This window comes from Populus trichocarpa, chromosome 6 (assembly GCF_000002775.5).
Source record: "Populus trichocarpa isolate Nisqually-1 chromosome 6, P.trichocarpa_v4.1, whole genome shotgun sequence".
Classification (NCBI taxonomy): domain Eukaryota; kingdom Viridiplantae; phylum Streptophyta; class Magnoliopsida; order Malpighiales; family Salicaceae; genus Populus; species Populus trichocarpa.
Window position 1 is genome coordinate 17,273,416 of NC_037290.2, and position 14,322 is coordinate 17,287,737.

The window sequence follows — 14,322 nt, forward strand, 5'->3', positions numbered from 1 at the left end:
TTATAATTTCTTTATTGCAAAGAGATTTTCATTAAGTTGATGAACTTTATCTACAAGTTGTAGTATATTGTGTGTTTATTTTTCTTGTGTGGTTGAATGATTCTCATACTAAGTTCTTGATTGAACTTGCAAACTCTTTAAATGATTGATCAACTTCGTTATGATTTATACTTCTCGTTCGCGTCTCAATATAGGTATAGAGTGAGGAAGATTAATTGCATATAACTTTGGTTCTTTAAGGCAAGGTTTTTGTTGGGTCAAGTTAGCAAACTTTCTTCAAAACCTTAAATTTATCAATCTAAAGTACAATTTCACATCAATTACTTTATTTGATTCTTTTTTGGTTAATCAATAATTTTTCATTTAAGTTTTGCTTATAAAGAAATACAATTTCTTTCATAAATTTTAAATTTCTTTATTACAAAGAGAGAAATGAAATTTTAAATTTTAGTTCTAATAATCTTAATTCGGTTTATTAAGCTACTTGTTTTATTCATTGAAAAGTTTATTGAATTTGAGTGGGTTATTGTTTTATTTATCTTGTAATTCCCTATTAAATAATTATTTAATGTGATTTTCAGTACATATTAATTAAATTAATCAACAATTAAATAAGAATAGATAAATTTTTATTCATTGAAAATGAACAATGTTGAAAAAGAATTCTTTTGTTATTAAATACTTATATTTTCATAAACAATATTACAGAATACAATATTTGAAAGTTATAACTATGAAAGTTGCATCCATATTTTTTTTTTCATTAGATGGTATTCTTGGATATTTTTTATATATCAAGAAAAAATCCGAATCCAATAAGAAACAGAATATTTACATGAAGAATAGAAAATTAGTTAGAATCTTATTTCTTTAATAAAAATCCTTACCTCTTAATTAAATTCTAATGAGTAGTTCTTTCATTAAATAATGCCTTAAGGTAGATATATTAGAGGATTGTGTGAAATTTTGTAAGACTTAAGCATAGCATATCATATCATATCGTATAATGTGAGAAGGAATGGAGTTTTGAACAATTAATAAATAATAAAAGGTGTGGTGAAAATATTATATATATCAAGTTAAGGTAGATCTAGACAGACACTGTAGATTATAACAATGCTATGTTTTTTTCCTTACAATTTGATCCCTAAACGGTTAAATTGATGGCCAATGCTTCTAATTTGTTAGGAGAAGACAAGATTCAAAGACAATGGACCAAATTAAGCAAGACATGAAAAATATGTGGTGATTTTAAAGTTGGCGTAAAAAGTTCATTTTGATTCTTCTACTTTTTAAATGGTTCATTGTTGGTCCCTTTAGTTTTCAATAATTAAACTTTGGTCCAACATTTTTTTTTTAAGTTCTTGGTTTAAGAGAGGAGAAAGAAAGTCATCGGATTCCAGTGATATTTAGAGAAAATCATTAGTAGACACTGATTTTGGTCACAAAAAAATTGTTCTTATTATCAACAAGTTCTATTTAATTAAAGGAGTTTCACTTAGATATTCTTTAGCCTTTCCATTATTTGAGATGGTAGATTTAGGTTTGTGAAGTTTTTCAACTCAGATTGGTATTTATTCAGTAACGAGTTTATTTAGATATCTAGATTGTTTATTAGATGCTTTTGGTTCAAAAAGGGTTAAAAATGATTTTTTAGGCCCCTGCCTTGATTTATCAATAACTCTCTAGTCGCTAGTTTTTAGGGCTACATGTTACACATTATTTGTATTTTTTTGTTTTAATTAAAGGGCGGATGATAAGATTATTAAAAAAAGACTAGGCATGTGAGTCAAGATTCTTTTTTATAGACCAAGTGCGGTCTATGTGCTTATATTTTTTTTTAATTTTTTTTATGCATTTTCATTCCTTAAATTGTTTTTTTTTAAATAATAATCTCCTCCTTCATTATTTGAATGCTTTTTTTTTTAGATTTAAAATGTATTTTTTAATTTTAGTCCCATGCATATTTTTTGTTTGTTTTTTTTTAAATTTATTATTTGATCCGAAAAGAAGGCAATTGGTTGTCTTAGAATTGAATGAAAGATAATTTCATAAATAAAAGTTATTAAATTCAGTGGGATGCATGATTTGGGTCATGATTTTGCTAAGTTAATTTGAGTTCACTCTAATCTATTTTTTGGATTTTTTTAATTAAATATTTTTTTCAATTTCATTTATCGAGATTGAATTGACTGTAAATTAGTTTAGTAATTTAATCTGAGTTAGTTTAGATCGATCCAATATATTATCGTCTCAGTAATAAAAAAAATATTGTTATAATATACCAGCGTTTCAATTTTTGTAAAAAAATATCATATAATAAGCATTAGGTTTTTAATTTATTGGAAAACTTATGAAAAACACTTTAAGAAGGCATAAGTTATTTTTAACATTAAAAAATAATTCAATTCGTGTCGTAGCGGAGCCAGATATCTACTATTCGCTATTTTGGTGCCAATCACTCTCACCCTCAAAGTTCAAGAATTTAGCCTCCAAACTGAATCTTATGTTCCAGAACTAAAAGTAACATTCTTAATTATTTAATTATTTAATTATTTATGGTAGGAAGAACAAATTCTTTGTGATGCTCAAACAAACGCTAGACAAAAGAGCGTGGAGGAGAAGCATGCGAGAGCGAGAAGAGTGCTCAAGTTCAAACAAATGATGCCAAGAGAGGAGAGAGAAAGCAGGCAGTGCCTGCCACGTATGAGACTACCTGGCAAGCAGCCATTGCCTTGCAATTGCGCCATCTCCCCTTCCTTCTCTCTCTCTCTGTCATCATCGCAGTCACAACCCAACCCAACCCTCCTCCAGACCCCATTTTTCTGCTTCCTTTTCTTCTTCCTTCCTTCCTTTGTTTTTTTTTTTTCCCTTTCCACAGAAACCCCACTAACCCAATTCTGAGAAACAGACATAAATTTTTAATCTTGGAACTTCTTGTTTTCCTATTTTAATTTGTTCACCAGGTACCTTCTTGTTTCATTTTAGAAACTGGGATTTCTTTCTTTTACATATTATTGAACCGAATCTGGGTTCTTAAAGGAGGGTTCGTTTTGATGTTTTGAGTTGTTTATGGCTGTACTTTCTCTTGGTTTAGATTTATAAACATAGTTTTTTGTTTTTTTTTTTTTTTTTTAAATTTAGGGATCTTTTTTCTTGTTTTTGGTGGTGCTGGAATTAGTGGCAATGACTGATTTTGATGATTTTAGGGGCTTTTTATGAGCTTCCAAATGAAGAATCAGTTTGTTATTTGCTTTGTTAGAATCATCAGTGAATTGCGTTGTTATGCTTTCAATTTTGAGAAAGCTGTTAATATTGATGTGTTGTGATGTTATACTCCATGTGTAATAACAGAATTGAATTCTTGAATAAGATTGATAATCCTGTTGATAACCAGCAAGGTCTCTACGTCATGGATACACCAATGTCTACCACTAATTCCACAGCTGGTTCCAACCCTGGTTCGAACGATGATACACCACGTGTTAAATTACTGTGTAGTTTCTTAGGTAGCATAATGCCTCGACCCCAAGATGGGAAATTGCGTTATGTAGGTGGGGAGACGCGGATTGTGAGTTTGCCTAGGGATATTAGTTATGAGGAGTTGATGAATAAAATGAGAGAGCTTTATGATGGGGCGATGGTGTTGAAGTATCAACAGCCTGATGAGGATCTTGATGCGTTAGTCTCGGTTGTGAATGATGATGATGTGATTAACATGATGGAGGAGTATGAGAAATTGGGTTCTGGGGATGGTTTCACTAGGCTTAGGATTTTTCTGTTTTCGAATACAGACCAAGATGGTTCAGCCCATTATGTTGATGGGGATGGAAGGGAGAGTGAAAGAAGGTATGTGGATGCACTAAATAATTTGAACGAGGGGCCTGATTTTAGAAGGCACCATCCTGATTCCCCTTTGATGGGTCCAATTGATGACATTCATTTACAAGAACAGTTTTTTAATGGAATGAATCTTGATGGTGGTCTCCTTAGCCACAGGAGTGGTGAGATGTCAATATCACAGTACAACTTGCATCATGTTGCTATTGCTCCTAGGTATAATGAGATGGAGGGTCCATGGAGTCCAGCATATTATTCTCCTAGGCATCACGGGCACCATGATCCAAGACCATTATCAGAGATTCCAAACTCACCCCCTTCTGCACGGTACCGTATGCAGTTTGGGGAATTACCCGATAAAGGGATGGAAAGAATGCCTGAAGAATATGCTCGGTTGCAGCTAAATCAGCATCCCCCTTTTGATCACCAGGCACAGTATTCTGAAAATGTAGTATGGATGCCTGCTGGAGTAGTAGGTGGTGATAAGGGTGGTTTTCCAGGTAACTTGCTGCACAGTCCCAGTGTTTTTGAAGGGAACAGTGTTTGTGAGCACTGCAGGGGGGCTTTCCCAAGAAATCAACTGCATTTGGAGCAACTCTGCATGGGAAATGGACTTCCTCAGGTTGCTAATCCAGGTGCTGACTGTCCCCCAAACAGGGAGACTTTCATAGTAAATGCAGATGCAAAGGTGCACCACCCCGTGTATCCCAGAGAGCAGAATGATCCACGAGCTGTCTACAATGAGACACAAGGCCATGAAAGCGGATGGATTGTGCAGCATCAGTTGAGTCCCCGCGCTGATGAAGCCAGAAAACATATCTCTGGAGCTGCAAGATTCACTGATCACTACATTGTAGATGGTCCTGGCATGAATTACCCCCCTGGGCATGGTAATTTGGTGGATGGCCATCATATGTCCTCCCATCACCGTCCTGGACCTGAATTGGGTAATGATGTGTTTCACGATCAAGCTGTGGCTGCTGTCCACAGCCTACAAGTTTCACCTCCCGAGGAACGCGCAGTACGGTATGGGAATTTTCCTTATGCTTATGGATCTGAGAATCTTCACACATCGCCACATGGACATGCACATCCACAGACTTTATGGAGAAATGCTCAAATTCCAGTACATGTCACTCCTTATGAAGCATCCGGTGCAGCTCCACATGTGAGTAGTACTGTTAATCCATCGTTTCTTAGGGGCACGACAGAAGGCAGTCAAAGGAGTGGCATTGGCGTGGATAGTCAGAAACCTTGGGTTGAGTCCTCACAGAAAATGCTGGTTTTTGATGGGACAAATTCCTTGGAATATTCTTACGGTCACATGTTGAAATTGAATCCAAATGCTAATGGGGTAGAAAATAATCAGTCGTTTGCTCCAGAACCCCTTCAACCACCGCTCCAACATGAAATGCTAAACTTATCTGCAAAAACAGTTACTTCTGGTTATAACCCAGAGTTAAGTAATACCAATGTAGCTGAAGCATCAAAAGTGGAGGGAACAATCTTTCTTGGTGTAGAAAACCAAGCAAATTGTGTGGGGAAAGTTGAAAACTTGGATGTGTCATGCATGCCTTGTCCGGATCAGGACATGATTGCTGATATGCATGGCCAGGCAGCATTTCCTGAGGCTGTCAATTCCAATTTCTCGAGGTTAGCTGAAGAAAGTGGTGATACAGTGAAAGCGGGAGAAAGAGATCCTTCTGCTGTTCCTGGAGATCCAAACCTGTCAATTAGCCGTATGAGTTTCTTACCTGATTTAATTGCTTCTGTAAAGAAGGCAGCACTGGAAGAGGCTGAAGAGGTGAAAGCTAGAGTCAAAGAAAATGCTGATCCTGCAAATAATGATTCAATATCAGGAGAAGTAGATGATAAGGAGCCTGAAGCTGTGGTAAGAATGAACTGAACTTTTTTTTTCTCAAAAAGCATTTTACAACATGTTATCTTATTTTCTAATGAATTGCATGTCTAACAGAATACTCATGAAGAAGCAGAGCTGGGATCTGACAATGACAATATAAAAAACAACAAAATTGAGCCTACAAAGGCTGAGGCAGAAGCTATAGAAAGGGGATTGCAGGTGCCTGTTTGTTGTCACATTCACATCATCTTTGTATTAATGCTGCACATTCATTTTAGTTATTGTTCCTTGCTCTCTACACTTGCTTGTTTTGTGTGCTTCGATTTTAATAATAGATTGATTTTGTGTCACAGACAATAAAAAATGATGATTTGGAGGAGATTCGTGAATTAGGATCTGGAACATATGGAGCTGTATATCATGGGAAATGGAAGGGTTCTGATGTGGCTATAAAGAGAATAAAAGCCAGCTGCTTTGCCGGGAGACCTTCTGAAAGAGAGCGTTTGGTAGGACCCATATCCTTCTGATGATTCTTCATTCCCTTGTTCTGGATGATTGACTTGGTCTCAGGTGACATAATATGTGATATATGCACATGCACTTGTGTGCGTGTGAGCTAGTGGTACTTGTAAAACAGTGTCATGGGAGGCTTGTGATAATTTTTGGATGTGGCCTTTCAGGGGATTGGGCTTAAGGATGTCAGAGTAGGAAATGTTATGTGCTAGTTAATTTTATTCAGAATAACTATAAAAGAGGCTAATTAGTTTGTTTGAGGCAAAAGAAAAGGAAGATTGAATCATGACCTTGATAACATGAAATTTGTATTTTGCTTTGAATATCTCTTTCGTTGTTCTTTGATACTTGTGTATGAATTGTGGAAAGATTAAACCTCTAGTGCGTATTTTAGACATCTTTTGTAGGAGATTTGATGCTTTCATGTCTGTTATTAATGACAACTTCACCAGATCCTTGAGGGTTTCCTATTCCTCATCTTTCCCATTTGTTTTTTTATGCATATATTTGCTCATGCCAGGACCTTATGGTGTATCTTTCTGGAGAGGAGTTGATACCATGTATTTTAAACAGTCTTCACTTAAGAAATTAATCAGCAGGAATCGTTCTCTTTGTATTTGATGCCAAATTGTAGTTTCTAATATGATGACCGTGTAGTGTAATTTTTTGTGATTGATGGTAATTTTTGCATTTATGTTGCTTTTGTAGATTGCAGATTTCTGGAAGGAGGCTTTGATATTGAGTTCATTACACCATCCAAATGTTGTTTCTTTCTATGGTATTGTTCGTGATGGCCCTGATGGATCATTAGCAACTGTTACTGAGTTTATGGTTAATGGATCTCTGAAACAGTTTTTGCAGAAGAAGGACAGGTAACCAATCTGTTGGTGATGTCATGATTTTGCATTTTTGAATATTCAATCTCTTGTTTTTAGAAGAGTTCTTATTCTTTATCAAATATGAATTAAACATGCTTTACAAGTAAAACTTAATTACAAGGGGCAAAAAGACATTATACAACATTCTGAGGATGAAGAATCTGTGACACTGTCATATCTTGAACAGAACCATTGATCGTCGTAAAAGACTCATCATAGCTATGGATGCTGCTTTTGGAATGGAGTATTTGCATGGGAAGAACATTGTTCATTTTGATTTGAAATGTGAGAACCTGTTAGTAAATATGAGAGATCCGCAAAGGCCAGTTTGCAAGGTATGTGAGATAGAAAGTTGTACGTTATTGTCTTCTAATAATGGTAATCATTTCTGAAGGGCCTGAGTCTGGCATCTAACACAAACATTCTTAGATTGGTGATCTGGGCTTGTCAAAGGTGAAACAACACACGTTAGTTTCAGGTGGTGTTCGTGGAACTTTGCCCTGGATGGCACCTGAGCTTTTGAGTGGCAAGAACCACATGGTAACAGAGAAGGTAACATTATGCTCGAATAGAAATGCCATAACTTATTTTCCTTTCTTTGGTAGTTTAAGTAACACGTATTGTCTTGTGTTGTAGATTGATGTTTACTCATTTGGGATTGTTATGTGGGAATTACTTACGGGAGAAGAACCTTATGCTGACATGCACTGTGCCTCCATAATTGGTAAGCATCAATGTTTTTGTATGCTGGATAAGCATATTGATAGCAATATAATTTGTTTCCTCTAGGAAAGTGTTGTTTATCAACACTTGGATATACAATTAGATTCTTTTAACCTGGGATTTCAGATGTCCTTCTCTTAAGAGTGTAAATTAAAGGACTTTGAACCTGAATTGCTGTTAACATGTAGGTTAGGATAAGCATATCTCTGTGGAGCATGGATACTTTTACATTAATCAACCATGATTCTTTTTGTGCTCTACATTTTTCCCTAAAGAATTGCATTAGTGATAAAGAATCAGGAAAGCCAATGGAAACTGGGTTATATCCTATTACAGGCTTCATAGTACAAACTCAGACACATTTGGACATATGATGGGTCAAAATCTTGGATGCAAGAGGGTATGGTGCTGTGAATTGTTCTGGAAAGTTAGCTGCTTAATTCTTTTTTAGGTAAAAGTAGTAGTATCAATGAGAAAAGAACATATTTTTAAAATTGGAGATAAGAGACCGCCAAATGGACAAAGAAGAACAAGAAATTTTTTTTGACAACTACAGAGTGTTTGAATTTCTTAGGATATCAGTCAGGGAAATACCCTAAAAGCCCTTGAAGCGCTGCAGCTGCTCTGCGTGGATGCAAGGATGCTGTAGGAGCTGCTCAATTCTTCTACATTGTTCATCTAAGTGCCTTTCATGAGCATGGCCAAACCAACTAATATGGTTCTCCCTCAATTTATTCTCGTTGAGTGTCACCACCACCTCTATACTCACACTCATTTCATATCCGGTCTTTTTGCTCATTTAACTTTCACCTTAAAACTCATTTTAGTTAAGCTCCATTTATTTATGTTTGACTCTGCTTTTTGTGCTTTTTAGTTTTTATGGGAAAGTCACCTTTCAGTCTAACAGGGATTTTAGATTCCATAATTCTCCAATTTTATTTTTCCATTTCAACCTCCTCAGTTTAATGCTCTGGATAATGCCTCTTTACTACATCATAAAGCACCTAGTTCCTGGATTTTGCATTTCCTTAATTGCATGTGGGGACTTGGATGTTCTTGAATTTTGACCGCTGGGTTTTCATAGGGTAGACCATGGATTTCCAATACTTATAAATTATGTTTATTGGATATGTTAACAATATTGAGCTAAAGCTGGTCGATTTTCAGTAAGGGCAGTTTTTCATTGGTCCATCATGCATCCTGTGTTGGTGGCTGACTGGTGACTATCAATTGGACTATGTTTTAGTCTCATAATTCTTGGCAGCAGAAAGATATGGGTTTCTAAATAGATGGAGCAGCATGACCTCTAAGATTAATACATGCCACGCAGAAAATTCTGCAGATTGACAGATGTTTTTGATGCTAAACTATAACTATCTGCTAGAAAACCTAATATATAATATAAGATTATGCATTATGGAAACCTAATAAGAAATTTAATAGTATCTCAGGTACCTGTTTCTATGTGATGTGGGTCAGCTCCAGAGAGAGAGAGAGAGAGAGAGAGAGAGAGAGAGAGTGTGTGTGTGTGAGGGGGGGGGGGGGGGAGGGAGAGAGAGCCTTGGTGTGATTAAAATAACCATACAACCTAAACTGAAAAGTGGACAAGTTTTTAAGAAATGTTGAATGCTAATGTATATTCTTCATTTTAAGCTCTTGTTAATTTTTTGGTGCTCTCCACCATTTTTCATCTGGCTGCCCAAATGTTTGTGGCATAGGTTTTGAAATCTGTTTCAACCTCATCAATGGATGTAGTGAACGAAATGTATTCTTTTATTAAGTCAAATTATTCTATGATTTATTTGCGCATTTGATTGTGATTTGTTTGCTCGTTTCTTCCTTCTGATTCGTAGGAGGAATTGTGAACAACACATTACGTCCTCAAATTCCCACATGGTGTGATCCAGAGTGGAAGTCTTTGATGGAAAGTTGTTGGGCCTCAGATCCATCGGAGAGACCATCATTCTCAGAGATTTCTCGGAAACTGAGGAACATGGCTGCTGCAATCAATGTGAAATAATTCCAGTTCCAAGGCGGTCAATTTTCATTTCTTGACTATCATTGTGGCAGAAAAGGAGGAAATACAAACAAATAAATAAATGAATAGAAAGATTTCTCCGATTAATGTCACGTCACCGTACGAGTTCTCAAATATTTACAGGCTAATATTATTATTATGCAACCTTATTAAGCTTTTATTTAATGTTGCTATGAGTTAGGATTGTTCTTTTCAAAGTGCAGTTACAAGCACACTGGATTTTACCTCGAGGCTTACATAATACAAAGAGCTGTGGATGCACAAGCGGAATGTAAGTTATCCTTTCAGCTTTGGCAAAGCTATTTTTCTTTTATCAAATAATTCTGGTTCACTCCTTTCACATGAATTAATTGGTGTCAATGGCAGCAAAGTGATTTTAACTTTCTCATGCAGGTTTTTTTACCTGTTTGGATCGATCAAAGTCATTTTACCTTGGGCAATTTCTACTATTATTTGATGTTGGACCCAAGTTTTTTTACGAGGAAGGGCATGTATATACAAGTCAAATCGTAATTAAAGAGTCCGAGCTTTATCTTGGGATCGATTATGATGCATAATGCTTAGAACTTGAAACTATCTGTTATGAACATAATTGAAGTTCAATGTATGGTCTGGAGATGTAAAATGTATATGATAATCACTTGAGGAAATACTTGCATTATGTATTCTTGCGATGATATGTGCACCCCAAGTACAAGTTCATGAAGCCTGAGAAGTGTTTCTTTTGATTTTGCTTAATTTCATCCATCTAGTTCTTGAAAATCCGAGAGTCAACCGTTATTTGCACTGGCTTTTTATAAAGTTGAATTGGAAAACGAAAAAAGTTCTGGGCCATTGTTTTGTAGCCGTACGTGAATATTTAATGCAGGACTACATAAGTAGGATGCATGTGAAGGTGCTTCCAGCTTCAGTTCATTCCCAGAGCCTGCATGTAGGGTTGAGGGCATGGAAAATTGTTATGCTTGAAAGGAACCTGTTGTTCGGCAAGGTTTATCTTGGAGTTTGACATTAGAACAGCACAAATTGGAAAACATCTCGATCAAAATGCTATGCCAAAATCCATTTGAAGACCTTGGGTTTTTCATATTGAGAGGCTCGGATAGCCCCTCCCAATTTAGGTTCGAGAACGATTGGAATGAGTTCACTCGATAGAATTCTTTCATTTTGCTTAGCATCATTGAGACCTCAGTCTACATGCTATCCAAACGCAAGACTAAAGAGTGTGAGATCTCAGACCGAAGACTCGATCTAGGGCGATTTTGTGGGTCCAACCGTACTAACTCATGTTTGATTAGACGATAATTAACCTTATTTTTCTTTAATTTAATTTAACTTTTTTACTCTCCATAACATATAATGACTAAGAAATGTGTACATAATTGATAATTTAGTAATTTGTTAATGATTAAAACAACCGAGACAAGAAGCACAACAATACATCTAAACCTCTATTTTCTTTTAAGAATGTGTTTGTTTATGCGGTAGTTTTTATAATTATAACTTGAAAAAAATAAATATAGAAAAATTATTTTTAGTTGTGATTAGTTATGTTTATTTAATTAAAATCATGATTAAAATTACTGTTTAATAAAAGAAATACATTAAATTAAAAAAGAAGAAGATGGAAAGGCTATTTTATGAATCTCATAGAAAAAAACTAGTATCCAATGTTTTTTTCCAACAAGATGTTGAAACTCTTTTTTATTTTTTTGGATAGTTCCCAACAATTCCACCACTATTTTTTGTTTGTTACCAAATACTAAAATTCATGGTGCCTTCAAAATACTGAAGCCACAAGAAAGACAAACACTCTCTTGGTAGGGGAGATCAATATTAGGGTCAAATTCTGTGACACCATCACCCCCCACCTTCCTCTCAAATTCCGTATGTTTTACCAAACACACGGCTATGGCGTAGACTTTCTTGACAGGTCAAACTTTGTACTTGCCCGTGAGATGCCGACAGCATTATTTTCTTTCTCTAGGAAATTGCATTTGGTAGCTAGAGACCATATATATGTGTTTCTACCCCACGGCACCAAAGAAAGACCAATCAGAATATTATTAGGTTTCAGATTTTGTTGCTGTCATATTATGATTCGTTTTAGGGCATGCATGCTAACCAAAAGGGGAAAAAAAATTGACATGAATCCATCAATATGGGTTATGGAAGTCTGATTGATTCTCTCTTTTCTTCTTTCCTTTCTAATTTTTTGTCTACATATTTACACTGTAAACTGTGTAATCGCACTGTTCACATCACCTTATGATCAAATGGATCGTTTTTTGCTGTGTTGATTTCTTAAAAAGGCTGTGACATGATTGGCATTGCCAAGTGATAAGAGCCAAGTCAATTTCTTGGATGCCAAGCGATATTGGCTTGTCACTAGAAGGAAAAAAGGACAGAAAAACTAACGAGGGTTGACAATTGCCCGTAATTAACTTGGAGAAAGGGGCATGGGGAGAGCACCCACCTTGAGCTCAGCAACTGCGTCTCTTTGTGGCGTTTTTGCGTTATTTTACAAAAAGTGCATGCAGAGGGCTAATTATGTATTATCATAGGTTGATCAACTCCTTTCTGTCTCATTCAAAGGATGCTGCGAGCATATATTAGCTTGCTAGCTAGGTTTAGCATTAGTCCACCAGTGGAATATAACAAAGTCAACATGTGTCATCTCGTTCTTGGGTTTTCATTGTTCAAGGAGATTAATTAATATTTCAACTAATCTTATCTCTAACTGTAACGAAATGAGGTTAACTTGTATAATATTAAATAATTAAAGGAAGGCACTGAGAAATAACACACCATCTTTCTTGGTGAAGTAGCTCGATGAACACCATTGTTTGCTCTTTCTTTGCAATAATTGGCACACTGATCGTCCGTTAGTATATGCTACTACTGCTAGAGTTCCGCTCTAATCACGGTTATATTAGCACAAAAGTCAATTGCCTGGTCTCTTAAAACGTCTTTCTTTATTTGCATTAGCAAAATTATTTCGATAATCTTTTATTTTATTCATTTTTGTGGGAAGAGGGGAGGCATAGGCACGTACGTATAGTGGTGACTTGTCTATACCTTTTGAGTTTGCGTATGAATGTAGCTTGTTAATTACTTTGTTTAGGATCCGTAGACTGTAGCCTTTGTTATTTTTATTTTATTTTTTTTGCATTAGATGCAAAGATGTGAAGGTTATCCCATATTTTTTTGATAAAAAATATTTACGTTTATATCATACCATCCTTTTATATGAAAATATTCCCTTCAGACTTATGTTGAGGTCGAAGTTTAGGGTATTTCTATTTATTTTTATGGTGGTTTTGAATGCATCACAATTTTTTAGTGTTTGGTAACAAAAAAAAAAAAAAAGCGGTTGAATTGGTGAAATCCATCAAAAAATAAGTTCTAACATATATGTAAGGTTCACCTGATAGCTTTTTTATTTGTTTTTGAATATATATATTTTTTTGCTAAATAATAACTTTAACCACAGTTTTAACCAAACATATATTTAAATCAAACCAACTACAATTAAAAGTGATTTTTTTAAATTTATTTTTTTAAGTCACAACCACAAAAGCTACCTAAAAAACAAACACTCTAAATATGTGGTTGTAATTGCTTATCAAAGTGCTTTTGAAAATGCATCGAAATAATTTTTTTTTTATTTTTTAAAATTTATTTTTAACATCAGTACATCAAAATATTTTGAAAACACAAAAAAATAAAATAATTTGAAGCAAAGAAAAAAATAAAAAAATTTTAATTTTTTTTTTCAAAATGCAAAAACAAATGGGATCTAAATATGGTTACAATCATGTATGAGGACATAAATGTCATCAATTACAAGTTATGCTAGGTGAGATTTAAATTCAGAACCTCATTAAAGAGTATTCTATAAAAATCTCACTTATCACAATGCTATTATTGTAGATAATTTTTTGTATACGAGTATATATTTGTACATATACTTAACAATTTCAACGCATCACACATACGAGAAACAAGTTCACCAAGTAGGTATGTTTCTCTCTCTGAATGAGAGTTTTATGTCTTTAGATATTGGAGATTGAGTCGTTTAAATAAATAATTTGAGTACGTATCTTGTTATTTGAAAGGGATTGACATCCATTGATAGTGTTAGATGATAAAAATATTCTATTAATAGGATTTGATAGTGTGACCAATTCCCCCATTAATCTATGATAGCAAGAGACTCGTATGAATGTGTGATTTTGAAAAAAAATTCCTTTTTTTTTAAAAAACCTTGATTAGAGAAGTTAGGAGAACTTTATTTTTCATATATGAAGGAACTTTTCCTTATAAAGTCAAGGAATAAAAGAAGAAATAGAAAAAAGGGAGAATTTGGTAGAAAACATTTTGTCCCTATGATGTGAGGTTTTATATTAGATTCAATGTGTTTCTGATACATTACAAGTTTATATGTATATGCTAACCCTAGTACAAATAGA

General features: G+C 34.7%; 1 protein-coding gene across 2 annotated transcripts; it reads left to right on the forward strand.

The window, feature by feature from the left end:
- The first annotated feature begins 3,144 nt into the window (after positions 1-3,144).
- On the forward strand, positions 3,145-10,559 carry LOC18100522 (uncharacterized). 2 transcript variants are annotated; one of them, XM_006381767.3, is made up of 9 exons: positions 3,145-5,731; positions 5,816-5,920; positions 6,055-6,207; positions 6,923-7,086; positions 7,280-7,427; positions 7,522-7,644; positions 7,729-7,816; positions 9,669-10,124; positions 10,247-10,559. In XM_006381767.3, exons 1-8 carry the CDS (start codon positions 3,329-3,331, stop codon positions 9,833-9,835), a joined length of 3,351 nt encoding a protein of 1,116 aa, XP_006381829.2. In that variant the 5' UTR covers positions 3,145-3,328; the 3' UTR covers positions 9,836-10,124; positions 10,247-10,559. The 2 variants fall into 2 exon arrangements, with proteins under 2 accessions (XP_006381829.2, XP_024458730.1); XM_024602962.2 differs by lacking the exons at positions 9,669-10,124; positions 10,247-10,559 and adding an exon at positions 8,390-9,328.
- Positions 10,560-14,322: the final 3,763 nt, after the last annotated feature.

What these genes read in the sequence shown, in the direction of transcription:
- LOC18100522 (XM_006381767.3), top strand. Translation starts at nt 3,329, where the DNA reads ATGTTATACTCCATGTGTAATAACAGAATTGAATTCTTGAATAAGATT. An exon ending in CTATAGAAAGGGGATTGCAG is followed by an intron (nt 5,921 to 6,054) that starts GTGCCTGTTTGT and finishes TTTGTGTCACAG; the next exon opens with ACAATAAAAAATGATGATTT. An exon ending in ACCACATGGTAACAGAGAAG is followed by an intron (nt 7,645 to 7,728) that starts GTAACATTATGC and finishes CTTGTGTTGTAG; the next exon opens with ATTGATGTTTACTCATTTGG.